Here is a 20,213-nt window from a genome sequence, read left to right as displayed (position 1 = left end):
AAAATGTCACATGTAGGTATCATGAAATTAAAACAAGATAGACTTCAGAAAGGGAGAGATAAATAACATATGCTATGACTTACATGTGGAATCTAAAATATGGCACAAATGAAACTACCTGCAAAACAGAAACAGACTCATGGATAAAGAGAACAGAGTTATGGTTGCCAAGGAGAATGGGGGAGGCAGTGGGATGGATGGCGAGCTTGGGTTTAGTAGATGCAAACTATTACATTTAGAATGGATAAGCAATGAGGTCCTACTGTACAGCACAGGGAACTATATCCAATCTCTTGGGATAGAACTTGGTGGAAGATAGCATGCTAAAAAGAATGTGTATATATATATACGTATATATGTATGACTGGGCCACTGTGCTCTATAGGAGAAATTCACACTGTAAATCAACTATACTTTTAAAAAAGTTTTAAAAAAATGATACAACAGAAATAGTTTTTTAAGTGACCCTTCGTAAAAGTTGATGTGGTTGATAGAAAGTAATTTTTGGATTGAAACAAATATAAGCAATTAATACTAGTAAAACTGAATATTCACCAATTCCTAGAAATTGAGCTAATCCCCACTCACAGTTGGTATACATATTCTCATTTGTATGATACAAGGTTAGGTATAAGAATTTTCATAGGACTGTTGTAAAAGGAAACTGATATAAATAGTAATATAAAATATGTAAGTTAACTAATAAATAAAACATGATTATTTAGTTACAGTAAATGTATGTGAAGTATATAGGTTAAATGTGTTAAATCTATATTAAAACCTATAAACATAAATTTGTAAACTAAATAAAGCGATGTTTTGACTTACACAATTATGGGCATCAGGAAAAATATCTGAAGTACTTGTTTGTACTTAGCAAAGAGGCTTCATCTCAAAGTTGAGGGAAAATACATTTTAGAGAAAATATGGTTAGTATTCTGCTAAGGTGAGATTTTAAGAACTCTCCTTATAGATATAGAAATTAATATTGGCATCATGGAAACAGTGACAAGGAAATATACCCATCAACTTCATGTCACTGGTCGCTTTTTGGGGACAGGTATGCAGAGGGATGGGATTGAGCTGAGACACCAAGAAAAGCCAAATGGTATCAGTTGTTTTTCACATCCCAATAAAATATGAGAACTGAAACAAGTATTATTAAATGCTCATATTTAATAAGTGACCATGCATATTATGAGGGCAATTATAGGTAATATTTGTGTAGCTTTCTCTAAGTGTTGGGACATATTCCAAGACAGTGTTTATTAATCCCAGATTCTCATTAGTGTGGCTGAGAAAGTCACCTGCAGGGATCCTGATACTGGTTCTAGGCTGAGGGTGTGTTGTCTGTGTATTTTTAAAATAAGTATGCATGAATTATCAACAAACTGGTACTTAAAACCACTGGTCTAAGCAATATTAATGATTTTGTCAAACTTTCTTTCAGTAGTTCTATTAGGTAGCTTCAATTATTATCCTAATTTCATAGTAAGGAAATTTCCTAGATGTGTTTACATTATTTATTTTGATTTTTTTCCCCATCAAATCATAGAGTGACATGTCAAAATAATGAAACTGAATTACAATCAGGTAGCAAAAGTAAGGGAATTGCAATTCCTGTATCAGGAAAGATTGACATGCAAACCTGCTAGCTAGATGTGAGAAGGCTGGGTCATACTCTGGGCTCTGGGACCTCCCCTAGTGCTAAGCTCCTCAGCTGTAAATGAGAGGATTTATGGTCAGGAAAACAAGCCTATTAGGTGTCTGAAGCCTATTAGCTCCACATCATTAGTATCAGGAAACTCACGTCAAAACCCCATTGAAATATCACTTCTCATATGTTAGGATGGCAATTACATATAAAAGAGACAACAAATGTTGGTGAAGCTGTGGAGAAAAGGGAACCCTTGCACCTGATTGGTGGGAATGAATATTGGTACAGCCATTATGGAAAACAGAAAGGAAGTCTCTTAAAAATTAAAAATTGCTACTAATTGAACTAGAACTACCACATGATGCAGCAACTCCACTTCAGGATATATCCCAAATAAATGAAATCAGGAGAAATGTCTGCCCTCCCACGTTTTTTAAAGCATTATTCAAATTGCAAAAATATGGAAACAACCAACATGTCTGTTGGCAGATGAGGGGATAAAGGAAATGTATTTAGACAAAGGAATATTATTCAGCAATAAAAGAAGGAACTCCTACCATTTGTGACAACATGGATGGTACTGGAGAGAATTATGATTATCAAAATATGCCAAACATAGACAAATACTGTATGATCTCACTTATGTGTAGAATCTAAGAAAATTGAACTCAGGGGATCATCTGGATTAGATCTGTAGTTATGAGGGTCAAGAGGTGGAGCAAGTGAGCAGATGTTGGTCAAAGGGCACAAACTTTCAATTATAAAATGAATAAGTTGGGGGATCTAATTTAGAGTAGGATAACAATAGTTAACAATTATGTATTATATTCTTGAAATCTGATAGATAGTTCTGCTTAACCGTCACCATACACACACACACACACACACACACACACACACACAAAGAGTAAATAGTAACTGTAGGTGATGGATATGTTAATTAACTTGATTGTGATAATTATTCACAATGTCTGTATGTCTTTATAAAAACCTTCCAGTTGAACAATTTTATGCAGTTTTTTTCAGTCATACTTCAAGAAACTGAGGGAAAAAAAAGAAAAAACAGAGAAGTGGTATTATTCAGATACTAGAGAAGAGAGCCCAAGATAAGTAAAATATTCTCAAGTGCCAGAGATTTTACTGAGATGGTATTGTCTTGAAACAAACACCCTGTATAAAATGAGTTTTTAAGAGTTTTTAAAATTTCATTATTATTTAATCATTGACAGAAGCTCTATTTCTAAAGATACCATTTTCATAGTCATTAATCTATGTGATTTTGTGCAATTAACTAAATCAAGCTTATCTAAATTCAAAGTCCACCAAAGCCAAAAATATGATGTATAAACTATGTAAACTTTAAAATAAAACATTTGTATTTGAGTAATCACTTATTTTATGAAGGAGGGCAGACAGAAAAAACAAAAATGATAAATCTCTGAATATTGCATAAAATGTTTCCTTTTTTTCTTTCCTTTTCTTTTTACAGCCACACCTACAGTATATGGAAGTTCCTGTACTAGTGGTTGAATTGGAGCTACAGCTGCAGCCTTTGCCGCAGTCATGGCAACAATGGATCTGAGCCACATCTGTGACCTATGCTAAATATCGTGGCAATACTGGCTCCTTAACCGACTGAGTGCGTCCAGGGACTGAAACTTCTTTCTCACAGACATTAAGTCAGGTTCTTTTTTAATTTTTTTTAATTTAAGTATAGTTTGTTTACAATGTTCTCTCAATTTCTGCTCTATAGCAAAGTGACCCAGTCAGATACACATTTCTTCTAATACTATCTTCCATCACGTTCCAACTCAAGAGATTGGATGTAGTTCCCTGTGCTGTACAGTAGGACCCCACTGCTTATCCATTCTAAATGTCATAGTTTGCATCTACCAACCCCAAACTCCCAGTCCCTCCCACTCTCTGCACCCTTCCTCCTGGCAACAGCAAGTCTGCTCTCCATGTCTCTGACATGATTCTGTTTTGTAGATAGGATCATGTATGACATATTTTAGATTCCACGTATTAATGATCTCCTACGGTATTTTTCTCTTTCTGACTTACTTCACTTAGTGTGAGAGTCTCTAAATCCATCCATGTTGCTGCAAATGGCAATAGTTTGTCCTTTTTATGTTTGAGTAGTATTCCATTATATATGTACCACATCTTCTTAATCCATTCATCTGTCAGTGGACATTTAGGTTGTTTCCATGTCTTGGCTATTGTGAATAGTGCTACAATGAACATAGGGGTGCATATATATTTTTGAATTAATGTTTTGTCCAGATACATGCTCAGAAGTGGGATTCCTGGACCATATGGTAGTTCTATATTTAGTTTTCTGAGGTACCTACATACTGTTTTCCGTAGTGGTTGTACCCATTTACATTCCTACTGACAGTGAAGGAGGGATCCCTTTTCTCCACACTCTCTCCAGCAGTTGTTATTTGTTGACTTGTTGATAATGGCCATTATGACTGGTGTGAGATGGTATCTTATAGTAGTTTTGAGTTGCATTTCTCTAGTAATTAATGATGTTGAGCATTTTTTCATGTGCCTACTGGCTAAGTGTATGTCTTCTTTTGAGAAATGTCTATTTAGGCCTTCTGCCCATTTTTGGATTGGTTGCTTTTGTATTGTTGAATTTTATGAGCTATTTGTATATTTTGGAGATTAGGCCCTTTTCTGTTACATCATTTGCTAAGATTTTTCTCCCATTCTGTGAATTATCTCTTCATTTTAAAAAATAGTTTCTAACTGTAATTGCAATGTATACATGTAAGGATAACCTGACCCCCTTGCTGTACAGTGGGAAAATAAAAAAATAAATAAATAAATAAAAATAAAAAAATAAAAAATAATTTCCTTTGCTGTGCAAAATCTTTTTAGTTTAATAAGGTCCTGGATTTTTTTTTTGGTCTTTTTATGGCTGTACCCAGAGCATATGGAGGCTAGGGGTTGAATCAGAGCTGTAGCCACAGGCCTAAGCCAGAACCACAGCAATACCAGATACAGGGTGTGTCTGCAACCTACACTACTGCTCATGGGACTGCCGGATCCTTAACCCACTGACCAAAGCCAGGGGTTGAACCTATATCCTCATGGATACTGGTCAGATTTTGTTTCCACTGAGTCATGACAGGAACTCCTATTTTTGTTTTTAACTGACCTTATTCTAGTGGGTGAATCAAACTATATCCAAGGACATTATTCACTGGTCTAGAACAAAATATTTTAAGTATATATGAAAATACAAATAGACCCCAAGTAGCCACAGAAATTTTGAAGAAGAGAAATATAAATGGAAGAATCAGGCTTCCTGACTTAGGACTATATTACATAGCTACAGTCATCAAAACAGTACAGTGCTGGCACAAAAACATACACATAGATCAGTGGAACAGAATAGAAAGCTCAGAAATAAACCAATGCACCGCTGGTTAACTAAACAAATAAGGCTCAAACATGAAATTGCAGCAAGAAAATCTCTTCAACAAGTGGTCCTGGGAAAACTGGAGAGCTACATGTAAATGAATGAAGTTAGAACATTCCTTAACACCATACAAAAAAATCAATAATGGATTAAAGACCTAAATGTAAGCCCTAACACCATAAAACTGCTAGATGAAAACATAGGCAGAATGCTCTTTGACATACGTTGGCTTCTTGAACCCCTGAGCCCCAGCAAGAACCCCTAAAATGTTTTCTGATTATGAATATTCATTTTTAATTTAGAATCCAGAGGATGTGGTTCTCCATTCATAGAGATTTATAATTATTCCAAACGAAGGAAATAGCTAGAATTGTGTTTGAATAAAATAGTATTTCTGTAACTATGTCTTGATTTCTTTAAATTCAAAGTATGTTTTTCTTAAGGAGAAAGGCAATTTCTCATTCTACTTTATTTTAAAGGAGTAGGCTGTATTTAATTTAGATCATTATTTGATTTTCTCTAAGGTTCTTGCTCCCTTTTACCACTTGGTACTGTTTTACAAAACAAGAGTGAATAGAAACAGGTAAACAACACAGAAACCAATGAGGAAAATGTTCTAAGCAGATAAAATTTGTCACACTGAGAAATATTGCTGAAAGTCCTGGGGTATATGACCTTAGAAATGTATTGCTTGCAGCCAAAATATAGAAGGAGTGCTGCATGCCTGCTACGTATTGCCTTCTTTTCTTTCTTTCTTTCTTTTTTTTTTGGTCTATTTTGCCTTTTCTAGGGCCACTCCTATGGCATATGGAGGTTCTCAGACTAGGGATCTAATCAGAGCTGCAGCCACTGGCCTAAACCACAGCCACAGCAAGGCCAGGTCTGAGATGCAACTGCAACCTACACCACAGTTCATGGCAAACACTGGATCCTTAACCCACTGAGCAAGGTCAGGGATAGAACCTGCCACCTCATGGTTCCTAGTCCCATTCGTTAACCACTGAGCCATGAGGGAACTCCCGTCTTTCCTTATTTTCAACCCTCGTTTTTGTTTTTGTTTAAAAAAGCTGCACAGAACCAGAGATCTAACCAGAAATCTAACAAGGGTTTCAGAATTTTTCCTCCTGGGCTTCTCAGATGATCCAGAACTGCAGCCCCTCCTCTTTGTCCTGTTCCTGTCCATGTACCTGGTCACCATGCTGGGGAATCTGCTCATCATCCTGGCTGCTACATCTGACTCCCACCTCCACACCCCCATGTACTTCTTCCTCTTCATCCTGTCCTTTGTTGACATGGGCTTCATCTCCACGACTGTCCCCAAGATGATTGTGAACATCCACACTCACAGCAGAGTCATTTCCTATGTGAGCTGCTTATCTCAAATGTCCATTTTTACTCTTTTTGGATGTATGGATGGTACTCTACTGACTGTGATGGCCTATGACAGGTTCCTGGCCATATGTGAACCACTGCACTACCCGGTCATCATGAACCCACCCCTATGTTGCTTCTTACTCTTGGTGTCTTTTTTCATCAGCCTTTTGGACTCCCAGGTGCACAATTGGATTGTGATACAACTTCCCTGCTTCAAGGATGTGGACATTTCTAATTTCTTCTGTGACCCTTCTCTACTCATCAAGCTAGCCTGTTCTGACACTTCCACCAATAACATAGTCATGTACTTTGTTGGTGCCATTTATGGTGGTACTCAGGTCTCAGGGATCCTTTTCTCTTATACTCGAATTCTTTCCTCCATTCTGAGAGTCCCTTCATCAGGTGGGAGGTATAAAGCCTTCTCCACCTGTGGCTTTCACCTGGCAGGTGTTTGCTTATTTTATGGAACAGGCCTTGGGGTGTATCTCAGCTCAGCCATCTCACATTCTCCCAGGAAGAATGCAGTGGCCTCAGTGTTGTACACTGTGGTCACCCCCATGCTGAACCCCTTCATCTATAGCCTGAGGAACAGAGACGTCAAAAGAGCCATGAAGAGGTTCCTCAGCAAAATTATCTAATCTAAGTATCTGTGTCATCCATTTGGAATGTAGGTTGGAACATGCAGCAAAATGCAACATCTGGATCTGAAAAGTCTTCCTCTCACATTACATCTTTTTGTAGATCTTATAGGTCTTCATGCCTATCATTGCCTCACATTTGAATATTGCTTCATTTGATATGTCTTTTGTGGGACTAGGAGAGTATTCTGGGATGTTTGCATATCATAATTACTGCATGGCTAACTCTTATTGTATCTATGGATATGTCTGTAGTTTATCATGGTGACTCAAACTTACTGAAAAGATGACCAGCTCTCTTTTTATTATTGAAAATGTCTATTATTTTTGACAACTCTTTTTCCAAACTGTTTATGCAGGATATGTATGAAGAGTCATGCCACTGCTTCTCAAGCTTGGCTTTTATTGAAATCTTCCAGGATGCTTAAAAATGCTGACAACTGGATCTCAACATCAGATTTCCTGATAATTGAATGGGTTGTGTCTGGAGCATGAGGATTTTTTTTAAAACACCTAGGTGATTAGAGTTTATGGCCTAGGTAGGGAACTTCTGATCTAAGAAACATCTTTCATTTCAAGTTGACCTCTATGACTTGGTTTCTAATTGCTCATGGAAGAAGATCCTAAAGAGATCAGAGCTCAAAGGCAGAAGATATGAAGAGTCTACTATAGCAAAGGGCAGTTTATTTTCCCCATTAATTCTTTTCTTTCTTTAATTTTTAGCTGCCATGCCTGTGACATATGGAAATTCCCTGGGTAATGGGTCAAACCAGAGCTGCAGCTGCAGGCCTACACCAGTCACAGCCACACAGGATCTGAGCCATATTTGTGACCTGTGCTGTAGCTTGCGGCAACACTGGAACCTCAACCCACTAAGCACAGCCAGGGTTTGAGCTTTCATCTTCACAGAGGAGGCATCTGCTACTTAACCTACTGAGCCACAACAGGAATCCCATCCCCATTACTTCTGTTTATGATTCTTCACATAAGGTGTCTCTCTATACCATTAGAGCTTGGCCTATGTGCTATTCGTGAAGGGATTGTTTCTGTTCCAAACCCACACTTCTATACTTTGCTTTAGGATGGGGCTCTTGAAATTACTGCTCTATTTTCCATCCTGTGTTCATCTTACATTTATTCAAGAATGGTCAGAAAAAGTCTCTTTGCCTGAAATGCTCAACCTAAATGTTCAACTTTTCCCTTTATACCCTCATTCCTTAGGTGTAGCAACTTCTTCCTACTCTTATGATAGTTGTGTTATGCTTTGTTCTTTTTTGCCTTTAACCAACTCCTATGTTAAATTTTCTCCATTAAAACGACCCATTGGTTTCTCTTTTCTTCACTGAATCCTAACTGATACTTACATACCCCACAAGGTATGTAATAACTTGTAATGTACCTGCAATTGGAAGTTTGCAAAATGTTCAAAGGGAAAAAGGTGGTGGTCAAGGCTCTGTCTTAGTTTGGGTACACCACTGGAAAATAGGTTGTGATGTCATCTTCTAGTTGCTGTGTGGCTGTAATGATGGATCATCAAGTCACACAAGTCATCACAATGAATTTTTCATCACTTCCATGAATTTAGGATTGTAAAGATGCATGCTGTCAGCAAATGGGATCTCTTCCCTTTACTAGAAGCAGCCGGATTAGGGCTTCACTTGGTTACCATGACATCCTGTATTCTGTCACAAGAACCTCTCAAGGACATTCAATTTTCTTTTTTTTTTCACCTTCCATTACTACTAGAAAGTCTCCAGAGACTTGGACAACACGGACCAATTAGCTAATTATGAGCTTCGTGCACAGAGCCCTAAGGTCCCACCACTGTACATAATTGTCCAGTGCCTACAGCCCTTTAGTGTGCCAGTTCTAAGAGTGTGACTCCACACCCATGTCTCCATCCTTTGTGGGCACCTGCCTCAGCAGTTCCCAGCCTGAGTCTGACTTCCTGCCAGTCCTGAGGAGGGACCCTGAGACTTCATCACACACCAGGCAGGAGAGGGCCGTGCATCTGTACTCTTTGGTCATCATCCAGCAGATATGCAGCCCAGCCTAGTAAGTGCTGAGGGAAGAGAGTGATTAAAATAAGACATGTTGAGATCACACCTTCTCCTCAAGGGGACAAACATGAAGGGGCCCAACTATACAGAATTTTGGATCAGATCCCAGTGAAGTTTATGTTCTCATTTCCAGTGGGGTGAGAATTCTCACTCAGAATTTGGAGTCCACCCTCACTGGCTCTGCTACTGGCTAAGTATCTCCCCATCATAGCAGAATGTGGGTCCCTCCAAGCTACCCCCTTAGCATTTCAAATGCTTATGAATGCAATGTTTATGAGGAGGAGGAGGAGCAGAGCATCAGCCATAAGAGCATGCTCTGTTGATGAGTGTCAGGCACTGAGGTATGCATTTTATGTCTCTTTTTTGATTATGTCTATATGGTCTCTCTCAAATTGTGTGTCCACACCTCATGATTGTGTTTATAAGAGGAAGACACAGCGTTTTCTGTAACATGTACTGTGATATTGGTTAGTAAGTGTTAAAGCCACATTTGATGCCAGTCATCCTGGGCAGGCCGAGTCCAGACACAGGGCATCTGGGCAGCCTTCCCCCTGACAACCCCAGTGGTCACGAGTCTTCCCTGTGAGAGCTGGCAGAAGTTCCCGTTCACTGTGCCCTTTTCTGTGGAGTTGTCTTGCAGACCATGGTGGAGGGAAGTAGGTAGCACTTGCTGCACTGATGATAGGAAAGACTTATGAGATACAGGCAAAAATCATAAAATAATTGGTGCAGCATATTTAAGGGTAGATTTCTCTGTTGGTGTTGCCCCTGGATGTTACTTCATCCACTTCCTCCTCCATACTCATAATCAGCCAACTCAACCACAAAAGGAAAAAGAAAATCTGAGTCTTGGGTCCACCCCTACCCAGGAAAATGAAAACAGTTAAAAATAATATTCTTCAGATGTATCCGTGGTTAGACCTCTGTACCTCTGTTTGAAACTGTCAAAACGTCTGAAAATAATGATGTTTATTAGGGCATGGGACTCAGAAAATAAAAACTTAATTTGGAATCCTTGGTGCTCCACTCATTCTTAGTGCATTAAGGGCAGTTTCTTAGAATCTGTGAGATTTAGGATTGTCAACTGAGTTCATTCTTTGTTGATACAAATCCACTCCATTAGATGAGACACATCATGGTTGCCCTCTCTGCAGTAACTATGTGATGGATGCATTAAGAAAGGGGAAAATAAATTTTCAATATTTTGTTACTAATAATGGTAAGGCTAACTCTAATGTTATTAGGGTTAAATATCTTTTGATCAGATGCCATGGTTTCCCTACATCCTTGACAGGATATTTTATTTTTGTTTCTGCAAGTACATTCTTCATATATGCAAAAATGACTGATATATTTCTGATTTCTCAGAGCCTGTGTCTTGTCAGCATCAAAGAGGAGGCACCAACAATAAAAGGAAACACATTTAAAGTGTTGAATAAACCCTTCCATTTTTCATAGAAATGAAGTTATGGGCATAAGACTTCCAAACAGTGGACCATTCATGCCAGCATTTTCATCCTTTCTAGAAGGTTCCATGAGACTAGGACAAGAGACGAAATAGTGCTCGTTTGTGACTATGTGATAGATTATCTATGGGACCTATTATTTTCCATTTAATAGCATCTTCAGGATTCATTAAAAAACCATTTCAGAAATTTTCATAAATATGAGGGAAAAAGGCATCAGGAAATATTGGGAGTACATTTTATTTCATGGGCTGATACGTATTTTGGATTTCATGTCATTCCATGCTCCAGGGCCTTAAGACAGGAAAGGCTCCAAACTCTCTGGCATATAATCCACAAAACTTTATTAAGTTTGGGGAATGGATTTAATTAATAAACACCTTATCCCAATGATGATTGACATTCTTTATAAAAAACTATGCAATATCTCCAAGTTACAAACAACTTATAGGTCCAAACATGGTCCAGCGGTAGGTATTATTTCCAAAAAGGAACTGTGGCACAGCAAGGAAGAGAGATTTACACATGCTCCACATGTAGGAGTTGCAAGACCCAGGACTCAAATATTGATCTCCTTATTTTGCAACAGTTCTCAGTCACCTCCACTGTAGCTCATGAGTGGGTCTTTTCTGACCTCCTTGGGTCCCAGATGTGCAATGAAGGTAGAAGAATTGATTTATTCTCTTTTGGTTCAGTGCGTCTATCTGTGAATTATGGAAATGAGGCAGTGACTCATTCTACGGTCCAAAATGGCACGAACATCTTAGGATTATAGGATTTTCTATAGTCATGTTTTTCTGTCCAGTTGTGAAATCTAAGGTTGAAACAATTTCCTATGCAAGATGAAAATGTCACCTGCAGGTGCCATGAAATTATCACAAGATAGACATCAGAAAGAGAAATGCAAATACCATATGATATCACTTCTATGTGCGATCCAGTATATGGCACAAATGCACCCATCTAGAGGACAGAAAGAGTCCTAGAGACATAGAGGACAGACTTGCAGTTGCTAAAGGGAAGAGGGGAGGGAGTGAGATGGATGGGGAGCTTGGGGTTGGTACATGCAAACTATTACATTTAGAATGAATAAACAATGAGACCCTACTGTACAGCACAGAGAACTCTATCCCATTCCTTTGGATAGAATATGATTGAAGATAGTATGAGAAAAAGAACGTATATGCATGTATCACTGGGTCTCTATGTTGTACATCAGAAATTAACATTGTAAATCAACTAAATTTACTAAAAATTAAAAACTAAAATAAGGATGCAGCAAAAAAAGAGATATTTTTTCAAAGGATACCTTAGTAAAAGGTGTTGTGGTTGATAGAAAATGATTTTGTATTGAAAAATATATAAGCAATTAATGTTAGTATATATGAATATGACCCAAGTCTTTGAAATTGCACTAATCACCACTCACAAATATATGCCTATTCTCATTTTAATATATGAAGAGAGGTACAAGAATTTTCATAGAATAAACTGATATAAATAATAATATAATATAAAATGTGTGATGTACATTATTTAATAAATAAAATACACAACTATATATTCATAGTAAATATATGTGGATATCATTTAAATTTGTTAAGTTTAGTTTAAAATATAGAAACATAAATGTATAAACTAAATAAAATGATGTTTTGCCTTATGTGATCATGTACATCAGGAAAAATATTTGAAATAGTTTTTTGTGCTTCACAAAGAGCTGTAACCTCATGTAATGTATTAAGGTGAAGTACATTTTATGAAAGGAGAGAAGGTTAGCACTCCCCTTCACAAGGATGCAAGAGGCCCCTGGGCTGAATAACATGCGTATGGTTGGCTAAGGCATTTCCACCATCCTTTTGGGGGTTATTAGATGCAAACAACAGCATTTGGAGTGGATTAGCAATGAGATCTTTCTGTATAGCACAGGGAACTCTATGTAGTCACTTAAGATGGACCATGATGGAGGATAATGTGAGAAAAATAATGTATGTATTTGTGTGACTGGAGCACTTTGCTCTATAGTAGAAATAGACAGAACGCTATAAACCAACCCTAATGGAAAAATAAAAATCATTAATTTTTTAAAAGTACATTTTAGGTGCATCATAGGTAGTATTCTGTTAAGGCGAAATTGTAAGAAATCTGTTTATAGGTACATAAATGAATATTGATGTCATGGAAACATTGACAAGGATGTATACCCATCAACTTCATGACACTGGTGGCTTTTGGGGGACAGGTTTGCAGAGCGATGGGATTGTGCTGTGATACCAAGAAAAGCCAAATGTTACCAGTTATGTTTCACATCTCAATAAGATGTGAGGACTGAAACAAGTATTATTAAATGTTCACATTAAAGAAGTGATGGGGGGGATTGATGAGAGCAATTATAAGTACTATTCATGGAGCCTTCTCTAAGTGTTGGGCAATATTCTAAGGCAGTGTTTATCAAGCCCAGAATCATGGTAGTGTGATCAAGAAGTCACATGTAGAGATCCTGATATTGGTTCTAGGCTGGGGCTGGTGTATCTGTGTATTTTAAAATAAGCACACATGAATTATCAACCAACTGGTATTTAAAACCACTGGTCTAATCAATATTAGTGATTTTTCCAAATTTTCTTTCAGGAGTCCAAGTCGGTTCAATTACTCTCATCATTTCATAGTAAGGAAACCGTCCAGATGTTCTTACATGTTATTTATTTATTTATTTTAAAATAATTTTTATTAGGATATAACTGATGTACAATGTTGTGTCAATTTCTGCAGTACAGCATAGTGACCCAGTCATACATATACATACATTCTTTTTCCTCATATTTTCTTTTCTCATGTTCTATCCAAAGAGACTGGATATAGTTTTCCTTGTGCTATGCAGTAGGACATCATTGCTTATTCATTCTAAATGTAATAGTTTGCATCTACCAACCCCAAATCCCTATCCACCCCATTTCTTCCCCCCTTCTCCTTGGCAACCACAAGGATGATCTTCATGTCTGTGAGTCCATTGCTTTGTAGATGGTTCATCTGTGCCATGTTTTAGATTCCACATAAAAGTGATATCATGTGGTATATTTCTCAATTTTTCTGACTTACTTCACTTAGTATGAGAATCTCTAACTGCATCCATGTTGTTGAAAAAGTCAAAATTTCATTCTTTTTTTATGGCTGAGTAGTATCCTTTGAATGTATGTAACACATCTTCCTAATCCATTCATCTGTTGACATACATTTAGGTGGTTTCCATTTCTTCCTTCCTTTCCTTCCTTCCTTCCCTCCCTCCCTCCTTCCCTCCCTCCCTTCTTTCTTTCTTTCTTTCTGTCTGTCTGTCTGTCTGTCTGTCTTTCTATCTTTCTTTCTTCTTTCTTTCTTTCTCTCTTTCTTTCTCTCTCACTCTCTCTCTCTCTCTTTCTTTCTTTCCTTCTCTCTTTTCCTTTTATGGCCACACACATGTCATATGGAGTGTGACAGTCTAGGGATCTAATTGGAGCGACATCTTCAGGCCTACACCACAGCCACAGCAATGCTAGATCCAAGCCACATCTATGACCCACACCACCGCTCACAACCACGCTGGATCCTTAACCAACTGAGCAAGGCCAGGGGTGGAACCTGCAACCTCATTGTTCCTAGTCAGATTCCTTTCCACTGTGCCATGATGGGAACTCCCCCATTTTTTTTGTTTGTTTTTGGGGAATAGTGCTTCAATGAGCTTAGGGGTGCCTGTATTTTTTGAATGGAAGTTATGTCCAGATATATGGAGTAGGATTGCTGGATTATATGGTTGGTGTATATTTAGTTTTCTGATGATCCTCCATAATATTTTCCACAGTAGTTGTACCAGTTTCCATTCCCACTAACAATTTAGGAGGGTTCCCTTTTCTCCACACCATCTCCAGTCTATGTTACTTGCTGACTTGCTAATGATGGCCATTCTGACAATTGTGAGGTGGCAGTTCATTGCAGATTTGATTTTCATTTCTCTAATAATTAGTGATGCTGAGCTTTTTTTAATGTGTCTCTTGGCCCTGATATGCCTTCATTGGAGAAATGACTATTTAGTTCTTATGCCCATTTTTTTTTTGATTGGGTTGTTTGTTTTTTGTTGCTGAGTTGCTTGTGTATTTAGGAGATTAGGCATCTAGTATGCTTGTCTGTAGCAATATTTGCAGTTTTTTTTTCCAGTTGTGTGTTGTGGTTTTAATTTTTAATGGTTTCTCAAAAGCAAAGGATTTTGAGTGTAATTAGGTCCCATTGGTTTATTTTTATTTTTATTGACTTGACTTTAGGAGGTGAATCAAGCAAGATCCAAGGCCATTCTTCACTGATGTAGAACCAAAGATTCTAAAAATGTATGGAAACCTAAAACATCCCAAATAACAAAAGCAATACTGAAAAAGAAAAACAGCAATGGAGGAATCAGGCTTCCTACTTCAGATTATTATACTATCCAGCTACAGTCATCAAAACAGTATGGTACTGGCACAAAAGCAGACACATAGACCAGTGGAACAGGATAGAAATCCCAGAAATAAACCAATATGCCTAGGGTCAACTGATCTGCAAAAATGCGGCTAGAATATTAAATTGCAAAAAAAATATATAGTCTCTTCAATGAGTGGTGTAGGGAAAGCTGGACAGCTACATGTAAAAAATGACATTAACACATTCTCTAACACTATACACAAAAATAAAATCAAAATGGATTTTACATAAATGTAAGACCAGATACTATAAATCTGCTGGATGAAAACCTAGGCAGAAAGCTCTTTGACCTAGGTCAGCTTCTTACAATACTGAGCCCCAGTGCTCACTCTGAAAATGTTTTCTGATTATGAAAATTCATTTCTAATTTTGAATCCAGGTAACATGGTTCTGCATTTCATAGAGATTTATAAACTTTCTAAATGAAATGAATATATAGAATTGTGCATAAATAAAATAAGATTTCTATAACTATTCCTTGATTTCTTTTTCTTTACTTTTTCCCCTTGATTTCTAAAAATTCAATTATGTTTTTCTTAGGGAGGAAGGCAATTTCTCATTCTATATTATTTTTAAAGAAGTAGGCTGTGTTTCACTGAGATCATGTCTTAATGTTCTTTCTCCCTTTTAGCTCCCAGTGGAGTTTTTTTTTTTTTAATTTAAAGCAAGAGTGAATAGAATTAGGCGAATAACATAGAAACCAATGAGGAAAATATTCTAAGTAGATAAAACGTGTCACACTGAGAAATATTGCTGAAGGACCTGGGGTATATGACCTTAGAAATGAATTGCTTACATCCAACATATGGAAAGAGTGCTGCATTCCCACTTACTTATTCCCTTATTTGGTGCCCACTCTTCTTTTTTAAAAGGAGTCCAGGCTACATGGAACTGGAAATCTAACAGGTGTCTCAGAATTCTTCCTCCTGGGACTCTCAGACAAGCCAGAACTGCAGCCTGTCCTCTTTGTCCTGTTCCTGTCCATGTACCTGGTCACCATGTTGGGGAACCTGCTCATCATCCTGGCTGTCACCTCTGACCCCCACCTCCACACCCCCATGTACTTCTTCCTCTGCAGCCTGTCCTTGACTGACATGGGCTTCATTTCTAGCTCCATCCCCAAGATGATTGTGAACATCCAAACTCACAACAGATTTATTTCCTATGCTGGATGCCTGACACAGATGTCTTTTTTCATCCTTTTTGGATGTATGGATGGTATTGTTCTGACTGTGATGGCCTATGACAGGTTTGTGGCCATCTGTCACCCACTGCACTACATGGTCATCATGAACTCACACCTCTGTTGCAACTTAGTTTTGGTGTCTTTTTTGGTTAGCCTTTTGGATTCCCAGGTACACAATTTGATTGTCCTCCAACTTACTTGCTTCAAGACTGTGGAAATTTCTAATTTTTTCTGTGACCCTTCTATACTCCTCAAGCTTGCCTATTCTGATTATCTCACCCATAACTTAATCATGTATTTTGTTGGTGCCATTTTTGCTGGGATTCCGGTCTCAGGGATCTTTTTCTCTTACTATAAAATCATTTCCTCCATTCTGAGATTCCCTTCATCAGGTGGGAGGTCTAAAGCCTTCTCCACCTGTGGTTCTCACCTGGCAGGTATTTGTTTGTTTTATGGAACAGGCCTTGGGGTGTACTTCAGCTCAGCTGTCTCACATTCTCCCAGGAAGGATGCAGTGGCCTCAGTGCTGTACACTGTGGTCACCCCCATGCTGAACCCCTTCATCTACAGTCTGCAGAACAGTGACATCCAAAGGGCCATGAGGAGGTTTCTCAGAAAGTCAGTGTAATCTGAGTACCTGTGCCAGCCATGTGGAGTGTTGGCTGGATAATGCAGCAAAACTGAACATGTACACTTGAAATTCTCACTCTCTTATTACATCATTTTTGTAGCCCTTATGGACTTGATGCCTCTCCTGGCTTACTATTTCAATGGCTTTTATTTCAATGGCTAATATTTCAATGACTTTGATGGCTTTACTATGACTGGTGGAGTGTTCTAGGATCCTTTGTAGATCATAATCACTGTGTGACTGAATATTACTATATCCATGGGGATTTTATAGTTTATCTTTGGTGATTCAGGCATTCTTGAAAGATGAATAACTCTTTTTCAATATATTGAACATTTACAACTTTTCCACAGCTCTTGTGTATTTTCCATAATAATTTCTGTTTCTTCAAATCTGTATGTGCAGGTTATGCTATGAGGATATACGATGTTGCCTCTCAACTTTGACATTTCTTCAAATCGCCTTGCAAGCTTAAAATACTGACACCATGGTCTCAACACTTGATATTCTCATTTAACTGGATTTGGGTGTAGTTTGAGAATACATTTTTCGTGCCAGTGGCTTGCAGAAATTCCCTGGCCAGGGATTGAATCTGAGCCACAGCAATGACAATATCAGGTCCTTAACCCACTGAGCCACCAGCTAACAAAGAATTAATAAGGACCTACTTTATAGTGCAAGGAAATCGACTCAATAGTGTGTAGTAACTGTGTAATGGGAAAATAATCTGAAGAGGAATGGATATATGTGAGTGTATAATTGTTTTACTTTCCTCTACACTGGCAACTAACACAAGTTTGAAATTCAACTGTACTCCAATAAAATTAAAGAAAATATTAAAAAGAAATCTTAAAAAATATATTGTGTTGTGAGTTGTACTTCTCTAGTTAGCATAAATCAGAATTGGCCTGATGTGGATGGAAGGGCTCCCCTAGTGAGTCAGAAACCAGGGGGTCTACTTGAGACTGCATCCCATGAAGCAATAGAGTGGGACCTGCAGAAGGACCCAGTAGAGTAGAAGTTCTACTCATTTGCTAGTTATGCCCAGGGAACTTTTGGTGTGATCCTGATGGTGGGATGAATTTGGGACTAGGCTGGAAAGAAGATGGACAGGACCTGAGTCTTATTGTGCTAAGAGAAAATATCTTCAAGGGGGGTGAGACTATCATGAGGGACCGTATCTGAGATGCTCCCAGTTTTCCCCTCCTTGAGTGTGAAATGTCTGTACAGACTTAATTCCTGCATGAACACATTGGGAAGTGTTGGGAAGTCACTTCTGGGAATGGAGCAAAAATACCATATGGCTTTCTTCTTGTGGTCTCTCTCTTGCTCATATTCATAAGATCCATTTCCCAAGGAGAAGGCCTATGTGTCAAGGAACTGTGCACATTCGCTGGTTAATAGCTTGTGAACACATGAATCTACCAATAGCCCTGTGAGTGAGCTAAAGTGAGCTTCTGCCAGTCAGTCCTTGAAATGTCTGCAGCCCTGGCTGACACCCTGATTGCAACATCTGGGAGGACTTCCGAAACATTCAAGTATCAGTAACCAAATACCAAGTAAAAATCAACAGTTTTCTAATATGTCAGTGTAATTAAGAGGAAAAAAACTTATACTGACACTGCATTCAAATGAGCACTAAAGGGAAAAAAGGTCTAAAAGAGAATGGGTGTGTGTCCATGTATAACGGAATCACTTTTCTGTACAGCAGAAATGATCACAACCTTGTAAATCAACCTTACTTCAGCTAAACTTTAAAATTGGAAAAACACCTACCTCTAAAACATTTAAATTTCTACCACAGAAAATGTCAACCCACGTACAGGCTAAAGAAATGAATATAGGTCATCCTTAAAGTCAAAGAGTAACTGAAATAATAGAAAGACTATCACATTCTTGGCATAGAAAACCTAATGCGGCTTAGATTTTGTGATCGATGCAATGGATTTACGGTGATCAAAATAACACACTGAGTGGTTAAACTGGGGGGTGGTTGGTCTGAATTTCTTGTTAAGATCCTACACGTGGACATAAGAAGCCGGGAATACAAGGGAATTTCCTCCTGAGGAGAGAAGGACTCAGAGACTTCCAAGTACATTAACTTTTCTCCCTTTCCTCTTCCATTAATACTAGCAAGTCTCCAGGGACTGGGACCACATGGGCTTTGTGCACTGAGCCTTAAGGTCACACACTATACATAATTGGCCAGTGCCTCCAGCCCTTTACTTGGACAGTTCAAATAGTGTGACTGCACACCTATGTCTCCATTCTTTGTGGGCACCTGCATCAGCAGTTCCCAGCCTGAGTCTGTCTTCCTGCCAGTCCTGAGGAGGGACCCTGAGACTTCAGCCCACACCACACAGGAGAGGGCAGTGAATATGAAGCCCTTGGTCAGGGTCCAGCAGAGATGCAGCCCAGCCCAATAAGTGTTGAGGTGAGAGAGCTGTTGATGTAGGGACTGTTGGGAGTATGTTTTCCTCCTCAACAAGACAAACACAGCAGGTTAGACAACTGAGGGGGCACCAGTAATCACAATTTTGCACCAGGGCCTCTGAAGTTTGTGCTCTTGGTTCTGGTAGAAATGGGACAACTCTCATTCAGTTTGTGCTTCCACCATCACTGGCTCTGGCTCTGGCTCTGCTTGGCATCTCCCCACCTGTTGCAGCTAATGGGTCTCTAAACTGCCCCCTGAGCACTTCTGGTGATTATAACAGCAACAGTAAGGACAAGGAGGAGAATCAGGCTCACATTAACCATAATATCATGTGCTATGATTGAGGACCTCCTAAGTGTCAGGTTCTAGGTGTTTTTTAATGTATCTTATTTGATTTTGCATGCATACTCTCTCTCCAATTATAAATGCTCAGACACAACTATTACTTTAACAGGGTAAAAGGAGCACAGCATTTTATAAAACTTGTACCAGGTCATGAGTTCGAGAAGGTTGAAGCCCAGTTTGAAGCCAGTCATTCTGGACAGGCTGACTCCAGACACAGGCCATCTGGGCAGTGTTCCCCCTGCCAACCCAAACAGTCATATCAAGATCAGTCTTGAAAGAGACCCCTTGCTTACTATGCCACTCTGTTGGAGTTTTCTGGAGGACCACAGTGCAGGGCAGTAGGTAGGACTTGCTGGATCAACCATAGGAAGAAGGAAGTGTGAGATTCAGGCAAAAGTCGTAAAGAATTGGCAGAGCACATTTCAAAGCCGATCTCTGCTGACCCTGCTCCTGCATTTCATTTCAGCTGTTTACTTCCTCCTCCATGCTGATAATTGCCCT

The 20,213-nt window shown here is 38.6% G+C and overlaps 2 protein-coding genes across 2 annotated transcripts; both read left to right on the top strand.

Moving 5' to 3' along the window:
- Window positions 1–996: 996 nt before the first annotated feature.
- Window positions 997–7,102, top strand: LOC110258462 (olfactory receptor 7E24-like). Its single transcript, XM_021081735.1, has 2 exons — window positions 997–1,060; window positions 6,228–7,102. Exons 1-2 carry the CDS (start codon window positions 997–999, stop codon window positions 7,100–7,102), a joined length of 939 nt encoding a protein of 312 aa, XP_020937394.1.
- An 8,934-nt stretch (window positions 7,103–16,036) lies between these two features.
- Window positions 16,037–16,930, top strand: LOC110258461 (olfactory receptor 18-like). Its single transcript, XM_021081734.1, has one exon. The coding sequence runs from the start codon at window positions 16,100–16,102 to the stop codon at window positions 16,928–16,930; it is 831 nt and encodes a 276-aa protein (XP_020937393.1). The 5' UTR covers window positions 16,037–16,099.
- The last annotated feature ends 3,283 nt before the right edge of the window (window positions 16,931–20,213 follow it).

Source organism: Sus scrofa, unplaced genomic scaffold, assembly GCF_000003025.6.
Source record: "Sus scrofa isolate TJ Tabasco breed Duroc unplaced genomic scaffold, Sscrofa11.1 Contig2113, whole genome shotgun sequence".
Lineage (NCBI taxonomy): Eukaryota > Metazoa > Chordata > Mammalia > Artiodactyla > Suidae > Sus > Sus scrofa.
This window is presented reverse-complemented; position numbering and strand designations above follow the sequence as displayed.